This window comes from Mobula birostris, chromosome 5 (genome assembly GCF_030028105.1).
Source record: "Mobula birostris isolate sMobBir1 chromosome 5, sMobBir1.hap1, whole genome shotgun sequence".
Classification (NCBI taxonomy): domain Eukaryota; kingdom Metazoa; phylum Chordata; class Chondrichthyes; order Myliobatiformes; family Myliobatidae; genus Mobula; species Mobula birostris.
In genome coordinates, this window is record NC_092374.1 from 198,522,715 (window position 1) to 198,548,942 (window position 26,228).

The 26,228-nt window shown below is 45.1% G+C and overlaps 1 protein-coding gene across 1 annotated transcript; it reads right to left on the minus strand.

Annotated features, from left to right (window-relative positions):
* Positions 1–3,277: 3,277 nt before the first annotated feature.
* LOC140198250 (zinc-binding protein A33-like) lies at positions 3,278–25,330 on the minus strand. Its single transcript, XM_072259307.1, has 6 exons — positions 24,842–25,330; positions 24,657–24,752; positions 23,849–24,082; positions 16,703–16,725; positions 16,489–16,607; positions 3,278–3,888 (listed from the first exon to the last, which is right to left on the minus strand). The coding sequence occupies exons 1-6, from the start codon at positions 25,250–25,252 to the stop codon at positions 3,356–3,358; spliced, it is 1,416 nt and encodes a 471-aa protein (XP_072115408.1). The 5' UTR covers positions 25,253–25,330; the 3' UTR covers positions 3,278–3,355.
* Between the last annotated feature and the right edge of the window lie 898 nt (positions 25,331–26,228).

The window sequence follows — 26,228 nt, forward strand, 5'->3', positions numbered from 1 at the left end:
TGTGGCTCTGACATCAATTGCTATGAAGTGCTTCGAGAGATTGGTTATGGCACACATCAACCACAGCCTACCGGTCAACCTCGACGCTTTGCATTTCGCCTACCGGAGCAACAGGTCAACGGCAGATGCCATCTCTCTGGCCCTACATTCCTCCTTGGAACATCTGGAGAATAAAGACGCATACTTAAGGCTTCTTTTCATTGACTGCAGCTCTGCCTTTAACACCATCATTCCAAATAAACTGATTCCTAAGCTCCGGAACCTGGGCCTGTAAAAATAGGGAACATGCAGTTGAAGATGTCAGCAAACACTCCAGCAAGCTCGCTTGCACAGGCCCAGAGCAGACCCTTTCACCGTAATGGGCCCACTTTGCCACCATCAACCCCAACACGACCCCTCGGAAGAACCCTTTCCCGATCTCTGGCCGGCCTCTATGCATGAAGCAGGATGCACCCCCGTAGAGCCTATAAAGATCCAGGTTATACCAGGGACAAAACTGCCTTCAGTACCCCAGTACCCCCTAAGACCAGAAGCAATAGAGGGGATATCAACCTTGATAGAATCGTTCCTCCAACAAGGCATCCTAGTTCCCTGCCAATCACCCTGCAACACCCCCATTCTACCTGTCCCAAAAGCAGGATGCCCAGAATGGAGATTAGTGCAGGATCTCAGGCAGATCAACAAAATAGTCCAGTCTTTATACCCGGTTGTGCCAAACCCTGCAACGATTCTTAGCAGCAACCCCGCCGACGCCCGTGTTTTCACCTGGTTGACTTACAGCATGCTTTCTGTGCTATCCCTCTGGCATAAGTATCCCGATATTTGTTTGCCTTTAACTTAAAGGGCCAGCAGTACACTTGGACTCGCCTCCCTCGGGGATTTGTCCATTGGCCGCTTTATTCTCTATGTATTGCACCGGCAGCTTCGGGAGCTCTGGCTCCTGGACGGCTCTGCCATTGTCCAACATGTTGATGACTTGCTCCCAGCCAGCCCTTCGGAACCTGCTAACATTGCAGACACCAACCATCTCCTGAACGCTCTCCACTCTCGGGAGTATGTCATACCGGCTGCCAAGGTCAAGCACACCCAGCGCCAAGTCAAATTCCTGGAACTTTGCTCAGTGCCTCCGATAGACAATTGACCCCGGAACATACCACACCCATTCTGGCATCCCCTTTGCCCACAAGCCCAAGCAAATGTGTGCCTTCTTAGGCTTAGTTAACTACTGCCAACAGTGGCTCCCTAACGTAGTACTACTCACCGAACAGTTAACCCCTTTGGCCTCAAGCAAGGCCCCAGAAACCTTCACCCTATCAGAAGAGCAGCAGTCAGCCTTCACTGAATTAAAAACATCCCTTTCCTGTGGCCCAGCACTCGGAAGTCCTTTGAATGACAGACCTCTCCAGTTGTAAGCCAGTATCCGAGAGGACTGCACAACTGTTGTTTTGACCCAAGACCATGGGGATCGCAACAGACCAGTGGCCTACTACTTGACTCCCTTGACCCTGTAGCCATGGTCCTCCCACCCTGCTCACAAATTCTCCCCGCTATCTACTCCCTTGTAACTGCCGCTTCCAATATTACTCTCCAACAACCTCCGACTGTCTATTCCTCACACGCTATTGTAGCCCTCTTGACTTCCCATCAGACCCAACATCTTACATAAGCATGCCTGAGTCGTTATGAGGTAGCTCTCCTCAATAACCCCGTTCTGACCTTCTCCTACTGTTCAACTGTGAACCTGGTGACCTTCCTGAGTAGCCCACCAGACGAGCTCCCAGTAACCCCCATGATTGCCTTTTACGCAGTCACTTCTTAACCTCCCCTCGACCGGACCTTTCAGATGCCCCATTACCCACACCGGATCTTACCCTCTTCATGGATGGTAGCTCTTCTATATCACCTTTAGGAGTTCACCTTTCAGGATAAGCAATTGTGAACCACACAACCACCTTAGAATCAGCCTCCTCCGATCCTCCATCTGCTCAAAAAGCAGAGCTCTTTGCTCTAACATGAGCCTGCATCCTGGCTACAGGAAAATCAGTAAACATATACACGGACTCACAATACGCCTTTGGGGTGGCCCATGACTTCGGCCAGCTATGGTCGCAGCGCGGATTTCTGACCTCCTCAGGGATACCAATTCAGAACTCACTATATGTCCAAAACCTCCTCAAAGCCATCCTCCTCCCCAAGCAATTGGCCATAATCAAATGTGCTGCCCATGTGATGGACAACACGGATGTTAGTAATGGCAATGCCAGAGCTGATCAAGCTGCCAAGGACGCTGCAACAGCTCGCAATTCTATTGTGTCCTCTACGAACCGGCAGGCATTAAATCGTTCGCCTGCCTCGAAAGCAATGGGCATACCAGACATTGACACTGCCCAGCGCTTACAGGGGGACACCGCTGACTGAGAAAAACAAATATGGAAGGCGCATGGGTGTTCGCACTCTGCGTCAAAAGGCCTCTGTATCCCTGATGCTGTGCTGCCAATGCCTATTGATTGTTTGCATACTGATACCCACCTCGGCAAGGAGGCAATGGAAGAGGCAGCACAGGCACGCGTCAGATCATGTTTAATATGTCAGCAGGATAAATTAATCTTTTAACATCTCAGGGGCAGCCCCCTCATGTTCCGGCTGGGTAGCCTGCAAACTGGCGTCATGACATCAAACCCTCAAACTTACTGAAGTCGCCCCCCCACCCCCCGACCTTGTCGATTTTCCTATTCAATTTTCTGTCTCAGCCTGACTCATCATCTCCATCTGCCTATCACTCACACATTCATCCCCACCCCTTCTCTTTATTCCATGCTCCACTTCTCCGGCATGCCAGAATCTAAAATCTTCAGCCGCTTCTCATGTCCCGCCGCTTCTCATGTCCCAGATTCCGACACATTTTCACAATTCATCCCTCCCTCATCTACCTATCAACCCCTCTGCTGGATCCACTCAACACCAGCCAGCTCTTTCTCCATCCTTGTCTCCCCCATTCTGCACCGATTATCTCCCCTCTGACTTTCGGTCTAGATGAAGCAGCTCGAGCTGATCACTTCCCTCCATAGATTGCACTGACTCGCTGGGAGTCTCCGGCACTTCCTGTGTTACCACCACAGCATGCCCCGTTTGCCCAAGATTCACCTTGTCCCTGAGAACTCACAACAGAGCCGGTGGGTCTTAGGACCCGGGGAGCTCAAGAATCACCTTCCGCAGTATTTCTGTTCGTTGACGGATAACGTTAACACATTAAAATTAATGAACCGATAATTCTCAAATAGCGTTTATTTCACTCTTCTCAAATTTAAATTTACAGGGACTTACTCCTGACACCAGTTCCCAGGATCCAACACATTTACAGACCTGCAGCACAACCGGAGCAGATTCTCAGCCACTGCATTCCATATCTAGTCGCGAAGAAAGGATAAAGTTTCCCCGTGAATTTACTCCCGGTGAAGGTGTAGAGTTGAGACTTGGTCTCCGCGTTGTAAAATGAAACTGTCCCGGACTTGCAACTGAGATAAACTCCCACCCTCCCGGGGATGGGACCAGCAGGGAGACGGGATTCAGGGGAGCTGAGAACTTTCACCACGTCATCACGCCGCCCGATGATCCAGAATCCGGTCTCCGGACTCAGAGTGACATCTCCTTTCCTGTCCACAGATTCTGTGGCCACTCCCAGACTCCACCACTGATTCCCCGTCACCTCCACCTCCCAGTAATGTCTCCCCGATGTGAATCCCTCCGATCCCAACACACAAAGCCAGTTTATGAATCTCTTCGTGGTATCAGGGAGATTCCTCCGGGTTCCGGACCGTCTCACACTCTTCCGATCCTCAGAGACCTCGAGTTCCAGATGCGCCGTTTCCACATCCAGGGTGACAGAGTCTGAGGGGAGAAGCAGAGAATTAGAGAGTCCCCAAGAACTGGGAGAAGACTCGGGCAGCACTACCATGGAACCGGGGGAGAGGCCGCTGGGCCTCAGGCGTAGTCGGATAGCCGACAGAAACCTTTCCTGCGATTTTACTCAGCGAGAGAATGGACCATGCAGTATCTTCCTGAGGGTTTTCCTCTGGGGTGTGAGCGGAGTTTTCCAGAAAAACACAAACTAAATGCTGGAGGAACTCAGCGGATAAGCAGCAGATGTGGAGGGAGATGGACAGTGGTTGAGACCTTCACACAAGAACGGAAAGAAAGACGGGAGAGAGCCCATGGAAACAGGTCTTAACACTTTAAGAAAGGAGGAAGGCAGCAGAAAGGAAATTATAGACCAGTTGGCCTGGCCTCAGTGGCTGTGAAGATGTTGGAATAATTGTTAAGGAGGAGGTTATGGAAGACTTGGTGACACAGGACAAGACAGGACAAAGTCAGCATGGCTTCTTGAAGGGCAAATCTAGGACAAACCTGCTGGAATACTTTAAGGAGATTACAAGTAGGACAGATAAAGGAGATGTAGTGGATATTGTATATTTGGACTTTCAGAAGGCCTTTGAAAAGGTGCCAAACATAAGGCTGCTTACAACGTTAAGAGCCCAAGGTAAGACAGGCAAATTACTGGCATGGTTAGAGAATGGCTGATTGGTAGGAGGCAACAAGTGGGAATAACAGGATCCTTTTCTTGGCTGCCAGTGACTAGAGGTGTTCCACAGTGGTTGGTGTTGGGACTGCTTCTTTTTATGCTGTATATAACTGATTTAAGTGATGGAATAGATGACTTTGTTGCCAAGTTTGTATACAAAAATTATTGGAGGGGAGGATAGTGTTGAGGAAACAGGAAGGCTGCTTAGATAGATTAGAAGAATGTGCTAGAGAGTGGCAAATGAAATACAATTTTGGAAAATGCATGGTCATGCACTTTGTTAGTAGAAATAAATGTGTAGTCTATGTTCTACACGGGAAGAAAATCCAGAAATCGGAGATGCAAAGGGACTTGGGAGTCCTTTGCAGAACACCCTAAATGTTAACTTTCAGGTTCAGTTGGTGGTGAGGAAGGCAAATGCAATGTTAGCATTCATTTCAAGAGGTGTAGAATAAACAGCAGGGACATGATGCTGAGGGTTTATAAGGCATTGGGTGAGGCCTTATCCTGAGTATTGTGAACAGTTTCGGGCTCCTCATCTCTGAAAAGATGTGCTGGCATTGGAGAGGGCCGAGAAAAGGCTCACAAGGATGATTTTGGGAACGTTTGATAGTTCTGGGTCTGCACTTGGAGGAATTTCAAAGGATGAGGGGGGATCTCATTGAAACCTTTCAAATGTTAAAAGGCCTAGAAAGAGTAGATGTGGAAAGGATGTTTCCCATGGTGGCGGTGTCTAGGACAAGAAGACACAACCTCAGGATAGAGGGTCGTCCATTTAAAACAGAGATGCGGAGAAATTTCTTCAGCCAGAGGGTGGTGAATTTGTAGAATTTGTTTCCACAGGCAGCCGTGGAGGCCAGGTCGTTGGGTGTATTTAAGGCAGAGATTGATAGGTTCTTGATTGGATACAGCATCAAAGGTTACTGAGAGAAGGCCAGGAAGTGGGCCTGAGGATGGGAAAAAAGGATCAGCCATATTTGAATGGCGTTGAAGACTCGATGGGCCAAATGGCCTAATTCTGCTCCTATATCTTATTGTCTTATGGGTCTTATGGCTGTAAGGAAGGGGTAGAGCAGCAACTGGATCCAGATGAGAATGTGGTGAGTGAATTCCGGAGGCATTTAAAGAGGAGATAAGGTAGGCTTTTGGACCAAATTCATTTGTGCTGACCGACTTGTTTTAATGAGCTACTCCCATTTGCCTGAATTTGCCCATTATTCCTTTAAGTATTTCCTACCCATGTACCTGTCCAGATGTCTTCAAAATTATTGTAACTATTCCCGCCTCTAGTGTTTCCCTTAGCAGCCTCCTAATCCCCAGTGAAAATTCCCGGCCTATCCAGCCATTCCTCAAAACCAAATCCCTCCATCTCCAGTAACATCGTTGTAAACCTGTTTTGCACTCTTTTCAAATTAATGACATCATTGTTATAGCAAGGTAAACATTCTGGTCACAGTGCTCCAAAGTGTCGCAATGTCACATTCCAGCTCCTGCACTCAGTATTCCTACCGAACACTCTCCAGAGACTCGCCAATTGCTGGGTAAATCCTGTTTAGGTTTAGATTCATTGAGACATAGAAAAGTACAAAACAGAAACAAGACCTTTTGCCAACCTAGTCCATGCCAAACCATTTACACTACCTACTCCCATCGACCTGCACCAGGAAAATAGCCCTCCCTATGCCTCCATCCATGTACGTATCCAAACATATCTAAAACATTGAAATCAAGCTCGCTGCACTACTTGTGCTGTCAGCTCTTTCCACAGTCTTATTATTCCTTAAGACATCTGAGTGAAGATGTCTCCCTTAAACATCTTGCCTTTCAGTGTTTAACACCATCATTCCCACAATCTTGATTGGTAAGTTACAGAACCTGGCCCTCTGTATCTCTGTCTGCAATTGAATCCTCGACTTCCTAACCACAGGACCACAATCTGTGTGGATTGGGGATAAAATCTCCTCCTCATTTACGACAAACACTGGTGCACCTCAAGGGTGTGAGCTTAGCCACTGCTCTACTCCCTCTATACCCATGACTGTGTGGCTAGGTATAGCTCAAATGCCATCTATAAATTTGTTGATGATACAACCATTGTTGGTAGAATCTCAGATGGAGATGAGAGGGCATAGAGGAGCGAGATATACCAACTAGTGGAGTCGTGTTGCAGCAACAACCTGGCACTCAATGTCAGTAAGACGAAAGAGCTGATTGTGTACTTCAGGAAGGATTAGACAAGGGAACATGAACGAGTCCTCATAGAGGGATCAGAAGTGAAGAGAGTGAGTAATTTCAAGTTCCTGGGAGCCAAGATCTCTGAGAATCTAACCTGGTCCCAACATACCGATGCAGCTAGAAAGAAGGCAAAACTGTAGCCATGTTTCATTTGAAGTTTGAAGAAATTTGGTTTGTCGACTAAGATGTACTGTGGAGAGCATTCGGATAGGCTGCATCACTGTCTGGGATTGATGCGAGGGGTGGTGGCTACTGCACAGGACCGAAAGAAGCTACAGAAAGTCGTAAAATTAGTCAGTTCCATCTTGGGTACTAGCCTCCGTAGTACCCAAGACATCTTCAAGGAGCGGTACCCCATAAAGGCAACGTCCATTATTAGGGACCCTCATCACCCAAGAGAAGCCCTCTTCTCGTTGTACCGTCAGGAAGGAGGTACAGAAGCCTGAAGGCACACACTCAAGTGATTCAAGGACATCTTTTTCCCCTCTGCCATATGATTCCTAAATGGAATTTGAACCCACGAACACTACTATTGATTTTTTTTTTACAGTATTGTTGATTATACACATACACAGTAATTGCTTTACTTTTATTTTCTCTCTCCATATTATCATGCTTTGCATTGAACTGCTGCTGCTAATTTAACAAATTTCCTGACACATGCCGGTGATAATAACCAGATTTTGATCCTGATTCTAACTCTGGACCTCCAGTTGTAGTCCCAACCAACCTCATGGAAAAAGCCTGCTTATGTTTACACTAACTATAGCCCTCATAATTTTGTACACTATATCAAATCTCCCCTCAATCTTCGCCATTCCAAGAAATAAAGTCCTAATCTATTCAATCTTTCCTTATAACTCAGGTCCTGCACTCCCAGCTACACCCTTACAATTTTTTTCTCTACTCTTCCAGCCTTACTTACATCTTCCCTTTAGACTTGTGCCCAAAACTACACATAATATTGCAAATTAGGGCTCTCCAATGTTTTATACCACTTCAAAATAACATCCCATCTCCTGTACTCAATACGTTGATTAATGAAAGCCAATGTGCCCAAAAGCTTTCTTTAGAACCCTATCTATCTGCAACACCATTTTCAATGAATTATGGACCTGCATTCTCAGATCCTTTATTCTACTGCACTCCTCACTGCCCTACCATTCACCTTGTAAGACCTACCCTCGTTAGTTGCTCTGGTGCGACACCTCCCACTTGTCTTGATTCAATTTCATCATTCTTCAGCCCATTTTTCTGGAGGGTTGAGATCCCGCTGCAAGCTCTGGTCGTCTTCCTCGCTGTACTCTACACCCCAAATCTTGGTGTCATCCACAAATTCCCTGATCCAGGTAACAACATTATCATCCAGATCATTGATATAGATGACAAACAACAATGGAAACGGCACAAATCCCCGTGTCACTCCACTATTCACAGGCCTCCAACTACCTCCATCCTCTGGCTTCTTCCACAAAGCCAATTTTAATCCAGTTTCCCACCTCAGCTTGAACGCTGAGTGGACGAACCTTCTTGACCAATCTCCCATGCGGGACCTTGACAAATGCCTTGCTACAGTACACAGAGCCAACATCCACTGCCTTGCCTTCATCAACTTTCCTTGTAACTTCCTCGACAAATCCTGTAAGATTAGTTAGACATGACCTACCACGCATGAAGCCATGTCAACTATCTCTAATTGGTCCATGCTATCCAAATACTCATATATTCAAGCTGGTGGAATACCTTCCAATAACTCTCCCACCACTGATGTCGGGCTCTCTGGCTGAGAATTTCTTGGCTCAACTTAGAGCCTTTCTTCAGCGGCACTGTCTTCCAATCCACTGGAACTTCACCTGTCGCTAAGGATGATTTAAATATCTCTGCCAGGGGCACTGCACTTTCAGCATTTGCCTCCCACATGGACTGAGGGAACTCCTTGTCTAGCCCTGAGGATTCATCCACCCTAATTTCCCTCAGGAAACACTGCCTTCTCTGTAATCTGTATAGGGTCTGTTGGAAATGACTTTTTAAATAATACCTTTTTTTAAATAAGATTTGTACTTTTAACAAAGTCATGCATTTTTCTCAGTGTGTGGTGGTTCATCTGCACTTACTGACAGAAAGTGGTATACCAGTTAAACAGAAGCATTATCACCTTTGTCATTTTTAATTAGCTAAGTATTAGTACATTAACTACATGAAGTAACTGCTTTAATTATGTAGCTTATTAATGAGTTTTATTTCTATCTGATGAACTTTGGTTATCTGGATTATAAAAGGTGACTTGCATGTTTTGTTTGTACTTAAAAACACAGTCGTTACAATTAAGACTGCATTCCATTGGTGACTCCTGGAAGACCCCAAGGATCAGAAAATAAACAGGAGTTCCAGCAGGTCCCTGAAGTCGTTGCCACTTTCTCTCACTTCTATAGACTGTGCATCCATCCCCTGAGTAAATGCAGATGTAAAAATAAAATCAATTAGGATCCTCCCCGCCCCCGCATCTCTTTTACCTCCACGTTTGGATTACTATTATGAACTTCCAATTTTGTCCCTGTAATCTGTTTGTTTTTAACATATCTGCAGAATCCCTAAGGATTCTCCTTCACCTTGTCTACAAGGGCAACTTCATGCCTTCATTTATCCTTTCTGATTTCCTTCTGTAAGTATTCTCTTGCACTTCTTATACTACATAAACACCTCATTTGTTGCTGCCTGCCTGCACATGTTATGTACCTCCTTTATTAACCAGGATCTCAATACCGCTTGAAAACCAAAGTTCCCTCAACTTTGTTATCTTTACCCTTTATTCGGACAGGCATATTCAAGCTTTGTACTCTCATAATTTCACTTTTGAAGGCCTCCCTCTTACTAAATAGACCTTTGCCAGAAGGCAGCCTGTCCCAATCCACATGCCAGATCATTTCTGGTACCATCAAAATTGGCCTTTTTCCGATTTAGAATCTCAATTGGTGGACTATATTTATTTTGAAACTAATCGCACTCTGATCACTAGATCGAAAGTATTCCCTTACACAAACTTCTGTCACTGCTCTGTCTCATTCCTTAGTAGCAGATCACAAATTGTCCACTTTCTCATTGGTACTTCTACGTACAGATGAATGAAATGTTCCTGAGCACATTTGACAAACTCTACCCCATCTAGTCGTTTTACAGTATGGGGTTTCTACAATACGTGGAAAGTTAAATTTATGTTAAGAAACAACTTCATGTTTCTTGCAACAGGCTGTGATCTCTCTGCAGATTTATTCCTCTCAATCCCGTGGATTGTTGGGTGGTCATTAATATTGCCCCATTACACAGTTATACTTTACTTATTCCCCATGTCCATCTATAACACCTCGCTAGATGAGTTCTCCAGTCGGAGCAATACTGTGACATTTTCCCTGACTGGTTGTTAGTGTGTATTCTGGAGTTATGGAATATTGCAAATATTAACTTCAATAGCAACCAGTCTTCAGATCCGAATACGGATTTTAGTTTGAATTTAAAATGTACCTCAGAGACATCAGTGATTAACACTCATTTTGGGTGTGTTGGTGTGAAGACCTGGGCATTTGAAAGTTATAAGTAATTCAAATGAAGAGTCATGAATGCAATGCAATGATATAAGTAGTTCTGTTGTTACTTTTGTTCTTTAACATAAAAAATGTGATGTATTGTTAGGTCAGGGAGCTTCTCTCTCCAGAGTGACTCCAAAGGCTGCCATCTATTGTGAGCTGAATAAAGACTTTTATACTAGCAGCATCATGTCCCTCTGGTGGCTTTCGTTGATAGTCTTCTCCTTTAATCCCTCCCATTCTGTCACGTTTAAAACATCACAACCCTGGAATATTGAGCTGCTCCTGCTCCTCCTATAATCACATCTCACTGAAGGGCATCCGTTAGTCTTGCAAGACCATGGATCTGTGCCTGGAAAGTCTTCATTCTTCAGGGCGTGGGCCTGGGCAAGGTTGTATGGAAGACCAGCAGTTGCCCATGCTGCAAGTCTCCCCTCTCCACGACACCAATGTGGTCCAAGGGAAGGGCATTAGGACCCATACAGCTTGGCACCAGTGTCGTCGCAGAGCAATGTGTGATTAAGTCCTTGCTCAAGGACACAGCAGGTTCCCTCCGCTGGGGCTCGAACTCACGACCTTCAGGTCACTAGTCCAATGCCTTAACCACTTGGCCACGTGCCCACATCTCAATAATGGTTACATATCATAATTCTATATGTTGATCCATGTCGTGAACTCATCTGTCTTTCCTACAATACTTCCTGCATTGAAATATATGCAACACAGGACAAAAGAAGATAGAACATAGAATAGTACAGCACAGTACAAGCCCCTCGGCCCACAATGTTGTGCCGACCCTCAAACCCTGCCTCCCATTATAACCCCCCCACCTTAAATTCCTCCATATACCCTGTCTAGTAGTCTCTTAAATTTCACTAGTGTATCTGCCTCCACCACTGACTCAGGCAGTGCATTCCACGCACCAAACACTCTCTGAGTAAAAAAAACCTTCCTCTAATATCCTCCCTTAAACTTCCCACCCCTTACCTTAAAGCCATGTCCTCTTGTATTGAGCAGTGGTGCCCTGGGGAAGAGGCGCTGGCTGTCCACTCTATCTATTCCTCTTACTATCTTGTATACCTCTATCATGTCTCCTCTCATCCTCCTCCTCTCCAAAGAGTAAAGCTCTAGCTTCCTTAATCTCTGATCATAATGCATACTCTCTAAACCAGGCAGCATCCTGGTAAATCTCCTCTGTACCCTTTCCAATGCTTCCACATCCTTCCTATAGTGAGGTGACCAGAACTGGACACAATACTCCAAGTGTGGCCTAACCAGAGTTTTATAGAGCTGCATCATTACATCGCGACTCTTAAACTCTATCACTCGACTTATGAAAGCTAACACCCCATAAGCTTTCTTAACTACCCAATCTACCTGTGAGGCATCTTTCAGGGATCTGTGGACATGTACCCCAAGATCCCTCTGCTCCTCCACACTACCAAGTATCCTGCCATTTACTTTGTACTCCCCCTTGGACTTTGTCCTTCCAAAGTGTACCACCTCACACCTCTCCGGGTTGAACTCCATCTGCCACTTCCCAGTCCACGTCTGCACCCTATCAATGTCTCTCTGCAATCTTCGACAATCCTCTACACTATCTACAACACCACCAACCTTTGTGTCATCTGCAAGCTTGCAACCAACCCTTCTACCCCGACATCCAGGTCGTTAATAAAAATCACGATAAGTAGAGGTCCCAGAACCGATCCTTGTGGGACACCACTAGTCACAACCCTCCAATCTGAATGTACTCCCTCCACCATGACCCTCTGTCTTCTGCAGGCAAGCCAATTCTGAATCCGCCTTGCCAAACTTCCCTGGATCCCACGCCTTCTGACTTTCTGAATAAGCCTACCGTGTGGAACCTTGTCAAATGCCTTACTAAAATCCATGTAGATCACATCCACTGCACTACCCTCATCTATGGTTGGTCACCTCCTCAAAGAACTCTCAGGCTTGTTAGACAAGATCTGCCCTTCACAAAGCCATGCTGACTGTCCCTGATCAGACATGATTCTCTAAATGCCCATAGATCCTATCTCTAAGAATCTTTTCCAACAGCTTTCCCACCATAGATGTATGGCTCACTGGTCTATAATTACCTGGACTATCCCTACTACCTTTTTTAAACAAGGGGAAAACATTCGCTGCCATCCAGTCCTCCGGTACCATTCCTGTGGACAATGAGGATATAAAGATCCTAGCCAGAGGCTCAGCAATCTCTTCCCTCACCTTGTGGAGCAGCCTGGGGAATATTCTGTCAGGCCCCAAGGACTTACCCGTCCTAATGTATTTTAACAACTCCAACACCTCCTCTCCCTTAATATCAACATGCTCCAGAACATCAACCTCACTCATATTGTCTTCATCATCATCAAGTTCCCTCTCATTTGTGAATACCGAAGAGAAGTATTCATTGAGGACCTCGTTCACTTCCAGTCTCCAGGCACACTCAAACTTTTGATTCTGAGCTTTGTCTGAGGTCTTAATAACATCTGTCTCCAGAACCTCTCCACTATCTGTTCTGGCATTCTGTTTCCCATCCCCCTCAACACTATATTAAACCCTCCCCCACCCCCACCCCTGTCGTGCAGCACTAGCAAACCTCCTGCTCGGATATTAGTCTTCTCCGGTTCAGGTGCAAATTCTCTGATTTGTACAGGTCCCACCTTCCCTGGAAGAGAGGCTAATGATTCAGAAATCTGATGCCCCCTTCTTCCTACACCAACTCCCTATCCACATGTTAAACAGCATAATTCTCCTATTTTTGGCATCACTAACTATTGGCACAGACTGCAATCCTGAGATCACAACCCTGGAGGTCCTGCCCTTTAACTTAGCACCTACCTCCTCGAATTCATTTTGCGGAACCTTGCCGTCTTTCTACTTATGTCGTTGGTACCTACATGAACTATGACCTCTGGCTGCTCATCCCATTTAAGAATACTGAGGTCCAGATGTTAAATGTCCTGGTTCCTAGCACCCAGGGGGCAATATAGCATCTGAAAATTTTGTTCTCGTCCACAGATCCTCGTTTCTGTTTCCCAGACTATTGAATTCCCTATCACCACAGCTTTCCTTTTCTCCCTACTTCACTTCTGAGTCATTGAGTCAAACTCAATGCCAGAGACCTGATCGCTGTGACTTTCCCCCGCTCAAACCCAACAGCATCCAAAGTGTTATTGAGTGGCACGGCCACGGGGGTACTCGGCCCTGTCTGTTTTACCACTTTCCCCTTCCTGACAGTCACGTAGTTTCCTGTGTTTGGCTCCCTCTGCATCTGCTTCTCTAGATGTCCTATCTATTACCCCCGCAGTCTCCCAAATGATCCAAACTTCATCCTTAACATGTAGTCTTAAAAGCTGCAGCTGGATACGCCTCTGGCAGATGTCATCATCAGGGACACTGCAGAACTCCCCGTCTTCCCACATCCCGCAAGAGAAGCATTTACCTATCCTGCCTGGCATCTCTGTTGTTCTATCTGAGCAAGTATAAAGAAGGAAAAACAATAAATAAACTGTGGGAGAAAAACCTACCGACTGCTTTTTGCTTTCTCTCACTCAAGCTGCTCCTCAATGAAGCCTTAAAGAGCTAAAACCTCAGAATCTGCACTCTAACACTGTCCACTCCAATGACAGCCACTCTACTTGCCCCTTCCTTATTTTAATTGGTTCTTTCCGATCAATCCCCATCACTTTTTGGCCGCTGTTCAAAACATAAAATTGCCCTGAGTCAATGTCTTACTTGCTCAATAGGCAACCCTGAGTTAGTGGCATCATCGATTACCGATTCCTTGCTGCTACATAACGCAACGCCCACATCTCTCTGAATTAAAATCCATCAGCCATTTAACAGCCCAATGCCCTAGTTTATCAAGGACCCGTTGTAATCTCTGATAAATCATGGGTGTGACGGTGACATCCATGGGCGTCATAGTAACTGAGTGGATAGCACTTCGGGGCGTTCGGAGTTAAATTCCGTAAGGAGGTTTATGTTCTCCCGATGTCATCATGGGTTTCCACCAGCTGCTCAGAATTCCCCCCATAGTAAAAAGATGAATCAGTTCGTAGGTTAATTGGCCATTGTAAGTTGTTTATTTAATTCTATTATTTTTATTGAGATACAGCGTGGAATAGGTGCTTCAAGCCACACCATCAGCAATGCCCCGATTTTAATTCTAGCCTAAACACAGAACAGTTTACAATGACCGATTAACCTACCAACTGGTATGTCTTTGGATCGCGGGAGGAAACCCACACATTCACTGAGTGAACGGGCAGCGGTGGGAGTTAAACCTGGATGGCCTTTACTGTAAAGTGTTGTGCTAACCACTATGCTACTGTGTTGCCCTGTGATTATGCACACTGCTGGTCACAGCACTCCACCCATCCAATTCTGTATCTAATTTGCCAGATCATTCGGTATCCCAGGTGATCTTACTCTGTGGAATGGCCTACCATGAAGTACCTTGCCAAATACGTCGCTAAAGTCCCTGTAGATGATGTCCCCTGCACTTCCATTACCCACCATCTTCATCCATGCAGAAAACCAGGCTGGGTATCCCTGATTAGTCCTTGCCTTTCAAATGAATGTAGATCCTGTCTCTCAGAACCCCCTCCATTAATGTACCCACCCCAGATGTTAGGCTCACCTTCTGTACTTCCCAGGCTTTTTACTGCAGCCTACCTTCAATAAAGGTATAACATTAGTCAGCCTCCAGCCTTCCAGCCCATCAATGATACACATATCTCTGAAAAGGACCCCACGGTTTCTTCCTGATCTTCCTACAATGATCCGGAGCCGGGGATTTATCTACTGTTCTGCATTTTAGGACCTGCATTAACATCTGCTTCTGTAATGTGGTAGAAAATGAGGGCTATCATCTCTGTAACACTGGAGACTTGAGAGTCCTGGTGGAACTGGTATAGATGAGGAGTTGAGACCTGGGGCAGAGAAATGACGACAGGGTAGGTTTAGAAGGATACGGGCCATATGCAGGGAAATGGGCCGAGGGGAGATTTGACAGAAATATATCAGGTTATGAGGGACGTAGATTGAGCAGATGGTTGAAATCTTTTTCCCAGAGGACAAGGATCGAATACAAGAGGCCAGATGCCTGAGGTGGAAGGAAGGAGTTTAAAGGTGAGTTTAATTGAACAGTAAGTGGTAGATATTGGAACTTGCTGCCAGAAAGGTTGACAGCAATCACATAGACAGGCACTTCAATGGGAAAGACAGAAGGAGACTGACCTAATGCCAGCCAATAGGATGAGTGTAGGTGGTAAATAGATCGGCACAGAGTTGATGGGTCAAAGGGGCCCGTTTCTGTACAGTGACGATGACAGGGACTTTAAAAGAACTGATTGACAGAGACCCCACAGCCCTCCACTGCAGAGAATTCTGAAGATACACCACCTTCTGTGCCCTGCATCCTGTCTGTTCAGCACGTGAAGAGTTGTGGGTTAGTTTGGTATCACACTCAGCACAGACATCATGGATTAGTTTACTGAGGGAAATGAGAAAGTACCTGACAAAGATTCTGGCCATTATCTGCTAATCCTCCTCATGTACGTGTGTGAGAGGAAATTTGCCAGATCATATAGTGTCTGGGTGATTGATCGGAGGTGAATGCTGCTTGGTTTTTCCAGACTGAGTCTCAGTCTCACAGTCTCTGTGTGGCGGTTTGATAACAACTGTGAGACCCGAAAGACCAGCAGGGGCAGAACTGTGTTTCTCTGAACCATCCAGGTGTATTTGCCTGATGATCCCAGTTTTTATCCCTGTGGTTATCCCTACAGGAGTTTTCATTCCATAGCGATTATGGTTGTCTTCAACCTCATCTCATGGGGCGTTTTTGAAGGATGGATGGGATTATGATGTGGATGTTCATTTTACAGTGTGTCAACTGGTTATATTGTGTCCCACGTCAGTGTGTTCAGGGACCTCCAGCTCACCATGTGACAGTGATGTTTCCCAGCAGGTGGGGTTGGTGCTAGAATAAAATAACTACTCCCTTTCAGTCTACTGTTATAGCAATCTTTGTGTCTAAGTCTTATTTAAAGATGTCTCATGCACAATAACAATGCTTACCTCGCTTAATAGCATCAAATGATTCTCCCAATATGTTTTTTAACAAAAAGAGGCAATTCAACTTTTCAATCAGCAGGGTACCATTTGTCACTGACAATGATTTCTCTTCAGCACGGACCCTGCAGGAGGAACACAACCAGTTATAAACTGAGCATTGACAGGTTTTGTGCAATTTCACAACACAGACAGGGTTTCAGTGAAGAGCGTGTCCTACCTTCTCTTCTGTTGAGCTGCCTCCTGAAAGAAATAAAACACAAATCTGAATTCACTGAGACTGACAGTCCAACCCCAATGGCAGGAATTTCACCCAAATTATTTGAAGCCTCTGAAAAGTCCCATTGAGCAAACTTCACTCACATAAGACACAAAGAGGGAAAATGGATATCGTAGGACATAGAATGACAGGAGAATGTACAAGGATACAAGGACTTTTTTTTATATTCTACTGTAACTGACAGAATGGAAGGTGCAGGGAAGTTTGGACAGGTTGTGCAGTTTTATCTGGAGAAGATGTCAGTGATGATCTGATTAAGGAATTTAAATTTATCAATAGATTTGATTGGATGGGGTGGAAAACATATCCGTACTTGTGGGGAGACCAAAATTCAACAATAAGACATCAGGTTTTCAGTGAATCCCATAAGGAATTCAGTAAAGAGAATATGGAACAGGATGCCACAGGCGTTCATTAAGCCAACAGCAGAGATAAGTGTAAGGGGAAGGTGATCAGTGCCTGGGGGACCATGGGATTTGGGGCATTGTTAACAGGTATGATGAGGTTCTGGGTGGAACAGCAAAGCTGACAGATGAAGATGGACCCAATAGCCTGTCCATTTAACATTGAACAAAACAAAAGTCGCAAACTCCCCCAGGATGCCAACCACAGCTGATAGAACTAGCCAGAGATGTCTGATGTGTGCATGTCACATTCCGGATATCAATCTTAGTCCACACTCACTGTCACAGTCCTCCTCCCAATCATTACAACATAAAAACACAAATAGCAGAAGGAGGAGCTACCAACCCCCTCAAACCTGCTACACCAGTCATTGCTGATTTACCTCAGGTCTCATCTGTTGCTCTCTGCTGGGTTCCAAAAGTTCTCAATTCCCTGTTTTTTGTTGTGTGTTTTTTAAAATGTTCTCCACCTCTAAACACACCAAGCCAGTTAACCATACCAACTTTTTTGGAGAGAGATTCTGGAGATTCACTATTCTTGGTGATAAGAAATTTCTTCAGTTCTCAGTATTATATGGCCAGGCCTTCACCCTGAAACTATGTCCTCACATTTCAGACTCCCCCACACATGAAAGCATTTCCACATTTATCCTGTCACAGCCCATTCAGTTCTTCTATCTTTCAGTACCATCATCCCTTATTCTTCCGAAGTTCATTCATTATGTGCCGCCTCGTAATACGTGGGCAATCATGGTCTTTCCATCACCATGATTGTTGGCAAATTTTTCTACAGAAGTGCTTTGTGATTGCCTTCTTCTGGGCAGTGTATCTACAAGACAGGTGAATCCAGCCATTATCAATGCCCATCAGAGATTGTCTGACTGGCACATAGCCAGGACTTGTTGCTCATACCACCATCCTCCACCTGCTCCCATGGCTTCACATGACCCTGATTGGGGGCTAAGCAGGTGCTACACCTTGCCCAAGGGTGACCTGCAGGCTAGCGGGGGGAAGGAATGCCTTATACCTCCTTTGATAGAGACAAATCTCTACCCCACCACCCCAATAAACTAATACCAATATCAATTTCTAATAAATTTAGACACCTCTATGGCATTTGCCATTCACTTTGTCATCTTCGTGGGGCACAAGCTGTTTCTGCCTACCCTTGCCACTTGGCCACCCTTCAAAGAATTGAAACTCAAGCCGGTGAAATTCTCTTGACAAGAGAATCTTCCCATCCAAGGAATTTCCTTGCTGAATCACTTTGGCATCACCTCCAATGCAACTCTAACATTTCCAGGTAAGGTGACAAATCTGAACAGTACTCCATATGTCAGTCACTCTCTTAACTACCTGCTCCACCTGCCTGCTAATGTTTGTAATTAATGTGCAAGAACTCAGAACCAGGTTGATTACATCTGACATATGATGAAAAGTAAGTTCTTTTGTGGCAGCACAGCAGTGCAAAGACTTATTAATTTATTAGCAAATTTGCAGATGACACAAAGCTGGGTGGCAGTGTGAAATGTGAGGAGGATGTTATGAGAATGCAGGGTGACTTGGACAGGCTGGGTGAGTGGGCAGATGCATGGCAGATGCAGTTTAATGTGGATAAATGTGAGGTTATCCACTTTGGTGGCAAGAACAGGAAGGCAGATTACTATCTGAATGGTGTCAAGTTAGGAAAAGGGGAAGTACAATGAGATCTAGCTGTCCTTGTTCATCAGTCACTGAAAGCAAGCATACAGGTACAGCAGGCAGTGAAGAAAGCTAATGGCACGTTGGCCTTCATAACAAGGGGAGTTGAGTAAAGGAGCAAAGAGGTCCTTCTGCAGTTATATAGGGCCCTGCTGAGACCACACCTGGAGTATTGTGTACAGTTTTGGTCTCCAAATTTGAGGAAGGACATTCTAGCTATTGAGGGAGTGCAGCATAGGTTCACGAGGTTAATTCCCGGGATGGTGGGGCAGTCATATGTTGAAAGATTGGAGTGACTGGGCTTGTATACACTGGAATTTAGAAGGACAAGAGGGGATCTGATTGAAACATATAAGATTATTAAAGGATTGGACACACTGGAGGCAGGAAGCATGTTCCCGATGATGGGTGAGTCCAGAACCAGAGGCCACAATTTGAGAATAAGGGGTAGACCATTTAGAATGGAGTTGAGGAAAAACTTTTTCACACAGAGGGTTGTGGTTCTGTGGAATGCTCTGCCTCAGAAGGCAGTGGAGGCCAATTCTCTGGATGCTTTCAAGAAAGAGTTAGATAGGGCTCTTAAAGATAGTGGAGTGAAGGAATATGGGGAGAAGGCAGGAACTGGGTACTGATTGTGGATGATCAGCCATGATCACAGTGAATGGTGGTGCTGGCTCGAAGGGCTGAATGGCCTACTCCTGCACCTATTGTCTATTGTCTATTGACTTAAAACCTATAACTCAGAAAAGTAAGTAAAAGCTGATAATGAGTTAGTGTTGATGGGTTTGTCTGAGATCCAGCTGTATTTCATTCATTCACAGTCTGTTTCATTTCGAATCTCCCATTTGTTTCACTTTTTTCTGATGATCATCCCCTCACACCTTCTCACAACGAAGCTCATACGCCCACTTACTCTGTTTGTCAATATCAATGCTTCAATTGCTCTATTTAATGTCACAGAACGTATACAGGGTCCAACCTGAAATTCTCACTCTTCCCAGACATCCAATCAAACAGAAGAAAAACCCCAAAGAATGAATGCCGGAAAACACTAGCACACCAAAGCCCGTCCCCGACTTCCCACACACGCAGCTGCAAAGAGACAACCCGTCCCCTCCCCCTCAGAGGCCTCAGCAAAAGCATCAGACCCAACCACTGTCCCATGCGAGCAATAGCAAAGCCCCCAAAGAATCCACGATCCAGAGTCCATCACACAAAACAATGTTCACGGCAATACTTCGAGATGTCACATGCTCCACTTCTCACTAACGAGGGAGTGAGAAGTGTCACTCCTGCCAACAGCTCGCTGTTTCGATATTACAATCTGCCGTCTGCAGCGTTGCTTATTTCGACAACGGTGTACACTGCTCTCTCGATGTTCTGATCTCCCGTGGCACTTCAGTCAGTAACACTGGTGAGGAATCGGGTCATCCAAATGGCCTCAGGGCCGCACTCCGAAGGTGAACGCCTTACAGGTGCTCCTGGACATATCAAAAATGCCAGGCTTGTCGGCGAGCTCAGAGAGCTGTTGACCACCAACATTGCCTGTTCACAGCTGCTTCTTCAGAACGTGACCTGGACACAGCTCCCTCTCTCAGACCATTGACATAATTAGCAGGTAATTCAGGGACAAGAACACGTCCCTGGAGTCCTCTATGTTTACAAGCTGAAAAAGGTACATTTTTCCAATTTCTGTGTTTTTTTCTGGGCAATAACCAATTTCTAATACCATGTTAAATCCAAATTTGGATTTTTGGAAGCTTTTGCCAAACAGTTAAGGCTGCTTAACAGATATGGTACTACAAGAAAAATATTAGCATGCATAGAATAGTGGCTGACTGCAGGAGGCAATGAGTGGGAATAAAGAGAGCATTTCTGATTGGCTGCCGGTGACTGGTGGTGTTCTGCAGGGATCGGTGTTGGGAATGTTTCTTTTCACATGATGTCAATAATTTGGATGATGGAATTGATGGTTTTGTGACCAATTTGACAGCCAATGCTCAGAGAGCTGGAAGGGGAGCTTTTGTTGAGGAAGCTTACAGAAGGACATAGATTGAAAGAATGGGAAAAGAGGTGGCAGATAAAATATAGAGTAGGGAAGTGTTTGCTAATGCACTTTGGGAAAAGTATAAAGGCACAGATTATTGTCAAAACAGGGAGAAAATTTTTTTAAAAAATCAGAGGTGGAAAGGGACTGGGAGTCCTCATGCAGGATTTCCTAAAGGTCAACCTGTAGGGTGAGGGAAGCCAAATGCAATGTTAGCATTCATTTTGAGAGGACTGGAATATAAGGCCAGCATATAATGCTGAGGTGTTATAAGGCATTGCCCAGACCACACTTGTTGTGAGCAGCTTTGGGCCCCTTATCTGAAAAAAAAATGTTTGCGGTCATTGGAAAGGGTCCAGAAGAGGTTCATATGAATAATGCCCAGAAAGAAAGGATTAATGTATGAGAAGGAGTTGATAGTTTTGGGTCTGTACTCGGAGGAGTTTTGAAGAATAAGGGGGGGTTTGTATTGAAACCTATCAAATATTGAAAAGCCTAGATAGAGTGGATGTGGAGAAAAAACTTCCTATATTGAGGGAGTCTAGAACAACAATGTATAGCCTCAGGATAGAGGAAAGTCCATTTTGAACTGGAGATGAGGATGAATTTATTCAGCCGGGGGTAGTGCATTTGTGCAATTCATTGCCACTGGCGGATGTGGAGGCTGTTGGCGGGTTTTTTTTAAAGTGAAGGTTGATAGATCTTGATTAGTCAGGCTCTGAAATGTTACGGGAAGGCAAGAACATAGAGTGTTAAATCAGCCATGATGGAATGGTGGAACAGACTCAATGGGCAACCGTGGCTGACAAGGAAAGTTAACGATTGCATAAAAGCCAAGGAAAGGGCTGCCGAGGTAGTAAAAGTGAGTGGGAATTTGGATGATTGGGAAGCTTTAAAAATCCAACAAAAGGCAACCAGAAAAGCTATAAGAAGGGAAAAGATGAAATATGTGTGTAAACTGGCCAATAACATAAAGCAGGATACTAAAAGTGTTTTCAGTTATATGAAGAGTAAAAGGGAGGTGAGAGTTGACTTTGGACCACTGGAAAATGATACTGGTGAGATAGTAATGGGGGACAAAGAAATGGCAGATGAACTTAATGAGTACTTTGCATCTATCTTCACTGCGGAAGACATTAGCAGTGTGCCAGAGGTCCGTGAGTGTCAGGGAGCAGGACTGAGTGCCATTACTATTACAAAGGGAAAAGTGCCGGGCAAACTCAAAGGTCTTAAGGTGGATAAGTCACTCGGACCAGATGGACGACATCCCAGAGCCCTGAGAGAGGTTGCTGAAGAGATAACGGATGCACTGGTCATGAACTTTCAAGAATCACTTGATCCTGGCATGGTCGCAAAGGACGGAAGATTGCAAAAGTCACTCCACTCTTTGAGGAGGGAGGAAGGCAAAGGAAAGGAAATTATATACCAGTTAGCCTGACCTTAGTGGTTGGGTAAGTGTTGGGTTCCATTATTAAAAATGAGGATTCAGGGTACTTGGAGACTAATGATAAAATAAGTCAAAGTCAGCATGGTTTTTGTCAAGGGAAATCTTGCCTGACAAATCTGTTAGAGTTCTTTGAGGAAGTAACAAGCAAGGTGGACAATGGAGAGACAGTGGATGTCATTTACTTGGATTTTCAGAAGGCATTTGATAAGGTGCCACACATGAGGCTGCTTAACATGATAAAATCCTCTGGTGTTACAGGAAAGATACTGGCATTGGTAGAGGAATAGCTGAGAGGCAGGAGGCAGCAAGTGGGAATAACGAGAGACTTCTCTGGTTGGCTGCCAGTGACTAATGGTGTTGGGAAATGTATGATAATGCATTTTGGTAAAAGGAAATATAGTGCAGACTATTATCTAAATGGGGAGAAAATTCAAACATCTGAGGTGAACAGGACACTTCAAGACACCCAGAAGGTTAACTTTCAGGTTGAGTCTATGGTAAAGAAGGCAACTGCAATGTTGGCATTTATTGTAAGGGAATAGAATATAAAGACAAGGAGATAATGCTTAGGATTTTTAAGACAGTAGTCAGGCCTCACTTGGAGTATTGTCAACAGTTTTAGGCCCTATCTCGGAATGGATGTGTTGCCTTTGGGGAGAGTCCAGAGGAGGTTCACAAGGATGATTCCAGGAATGTGATGATTGTTTGGCAGCTTTAGGCCTGTACTCACTGGAGCTGAAAGAATACGTGGGCATCTGATGCATGAAACCTGCCAAATATTGAAAAAACTATATAAGGTGGATGTGGAGAGGATGTTCCCTCTGCTGGGGGTATCCAGAACTAAGGGGCACAGCCTTAGAATTGAGAGGTGACCTTTTAGTAGAGGTAAGGAGGATTTTTTTTAGCTAAAGAGTGGTGAATCTGCTAAATGCTCTGTCACAGACTGTGGTGGAGGCCAAGTCCGTGGGTATGTTTAATGCAGAAGTTGATAGCTTCTTGATTGGTCTAGATATGGCAAGGGCAAATGTATGGGGCTGAGTGGGATCTGGGATCAGCCATGATTGAATGGCGGAGCAGACTCGATGGGCCAAATGGCCTAATTCTGCTCCTGTGTCTTGTGGCAGTATAAGCTAATTCGGCACCAATATCTTATGGTCTTAATGTACTTTCTCCAGGAGTGCCCTCACACCACGACACCAGCCACACACACTGCCTGCAACTGTGACTCATATGAACAGTGTAGAGATATGAAACAATCACAAACTCTGTGTCAAGATCAAAGCAACTCATTCACAAGCAGCTTGGAGAAAATCCTCCAATGGCACTGATTTATTTTTGGGAATCACTGCCAGATCAACCCTGGAGAACAGGCAGCACTTATTCCAGTTTCTGAATTATTGGTAAATGCTGCATGTATTTCAGAAATGCCACCCACCACTTTGTGACAGTGGATTTTAACTGAATCAATTTGTAATGTAATCTCTCACCTTCAGAAATACCACACTGTCTTTTTGATCCAGCTGTTTCTGTAACTTTGACATTTCCTCCTGAATAGAATTTAAATTCTCTTGAATCTCTCGAAGGTTTTTCGTCATTGAATTTAGAATCCTTGCCTCTTCTTCCATGAGATCTCGGAGTAAGCGCTGCTCTTTCTCAGTGAGAATCCGGTGCAGTTCAGCAAACTGGGATGAGATATCCGACTGAAGGAAGCGTGACTGTTCCTGTCGAATGAAGGGTGAAGGTTAAAGTGTTATGTTAATGTATTGTAGATCCTTCCGATAGGGAAGGTGACCATTCAGCCCATCAATCTTGAGCACAAAATAACGGAGCACGAGAAGACGTCTCTCAGCCCAACCGGTAGGTGCTGTCCACGTTACTTACCTGCAGTATTACATTTCGTCAGCATTTGCTCTGTAAACCTCTTTGCCTTGGCGATTCAAAACTTTATCGCGATGCTTCCGAAATATTGTGAAAAGGAAGTTCATTATCTTATCAATCCCTGCAGCCGATTCTTTTACCACACGCACATTCACTGCCGCTGATTCACCACCCACTCTCACAAACATAGTTTACGGCAGCCAATTGAACATCCAAGCAGCGCGCCTTTGGGACGTGGAAGGAATCCGGGACGGTGACAGGCAGAACACATAAACCACACAGACAGCATCCCAGATCAGGATCTAACCAGGACATCTGATTTTTCCACAGCTGCACCGACCGAGCAATGCGCCGCCGTGTTAATACCCGCATTACACATAACAAATCTACACACAAGATCAGGAAATCGAAACTCACCCGAACTCTTTCAATCTTCAGTTTCTGTTGCTCCGCCACTGCCTGCGTCACTGACATCCTTTTTGTGAGAAATTCTAAGGAAAAGTTAACCTGACCCTGTGTGGTTTTGAGAATCAGAAAATAGAAGAGTTAGAGAATAAAGAAACAAATAAGCAATCGCATGATCAAAATCTGCTTGCCTTTACCTTGTAGAGCTCAGAAGCTTCTTTAATCGACAGGAAGCGGTGCTGTCTGTGTTCCTGCGCAACTGCACAAATCACACAGATCAGTTTCTTGTCTGTTTCACAAAACATCTTCAGTTCTTCCTCATGTTCCTCGCAGAGAGGTTTACTTTCCTTCTCTCTCAGCTTCAGATGTAGTTTCTGAGCTTTCTCAGCCAGTCTAGCGAGGAGTCGGCTTGGCCTGAGGGTCCAGTCAGCAAACTGCGCTCTACATTCCGGACACGTGTTCCTCCCCTCCCTTTCCCAACAACGTGTGATGCAGGTGCGGCAGAAGTTGTGTTCACACTGCAGTGTAACCGGATCGGTAAAGAATTCCAGGCAGATGGGACAAATTACCTCCTCTGTCAAACTCTCGACTTGTCCTTTCGAAGCCATGTTAACCGCTGCTACTTCCTGATTCACGACCCTTTCACTTCCGTGGATGTGCTGTACTGCGACTGTCCACTCGATGCGCTGTGGACTCAGAGAAGGAACGTGATGTCGTTACAAGTGACTACCCCCGCCCCCCCCACCGGTTTTCGGCCCCGCCAGACTCGTGAGATCGAGGCGCTGTCCCACCCCAAACCCCGGTTTGTGTGGAGACGGTGTTATTTGCTACCCTGTTACAAATTAGTGCCACGAAACAACAGACAGTACACCGCATACGATTACAAAATTATATTTATGAATCTTAATTTGACTAACGGTTTAGTAAAATGAACAAAAAAGAGAAAACAGCCCATTTTAAATAAACAGTCAAATGTGCGCAAGTTGGAGCTCAGTGTTTTTCCATTGTCACCAATAGTCAATCGATCTCGCCCCGGCCCTCTTCATCTCCTCTCGAACAAAAGTCCAACCGTAGTGTCCCTCTCCAGAGAAACCTCCCCTTAATTCGACCATCCTAATTCGACGGCACACTTTTCTCCTCATCTCTAACCGTAACCCAAACAAGCTGGAAACAGAACAGTCTGCTCTTACAGAACCGCTGAATGAAACACACACAGTTTAACAGTAAAAATACGAACCAGGGCATTACACAAGTATTTAGTGGGAAGGTAATCTGACAGTTTTTAATTCCCCACGCATGGAGAGGCGAGTAAACCAGTCCTGAATAGATTAGATTACATTAGATTAGATTAGATTGTCATTGTGCCAAACTTTACAACTCCTCCCTTGGAGGGTCAGACACCCTGAGCCAATAGGCTGGTCCTGGACTTATTCCCTGGCATAGTTTACATATTACTATTTAACTATTTATGGTTTTATTACTATTTATTATTTATGGTGCAAATGTAACGGAAACCAATTTCCCCCGGGATCAATAAAGTATGACTATGACTATGACTATGAAGTACAGATACAAAGCCAATGA

Bases quoted from the DNA above. Each gene is read 5' to 3' on its own strand.
- LOC140198250 (XM_072259307.1), bottom strand. From the start codon at position 25,252: ATGGCTTCGAAAGGACAAGTCGAGAGTTTGACAGAGGAGGTAATTTGT. The intron at 24,753-24,841 runs GTAAAGGCAAGC...AAAACCACACAG, and splicing joins AAGCTTCTGAGCTCTACAAG to GGTCAGGTTAACTTTTCCTT. The intron at 16,608-16,702 runs GTAGGACACGCT...TTCCTCCTGCAG, and splicing joins GCAGCTCAACAGAAGAGAAG to GGTCCGTGCTGAAGAGAAAT.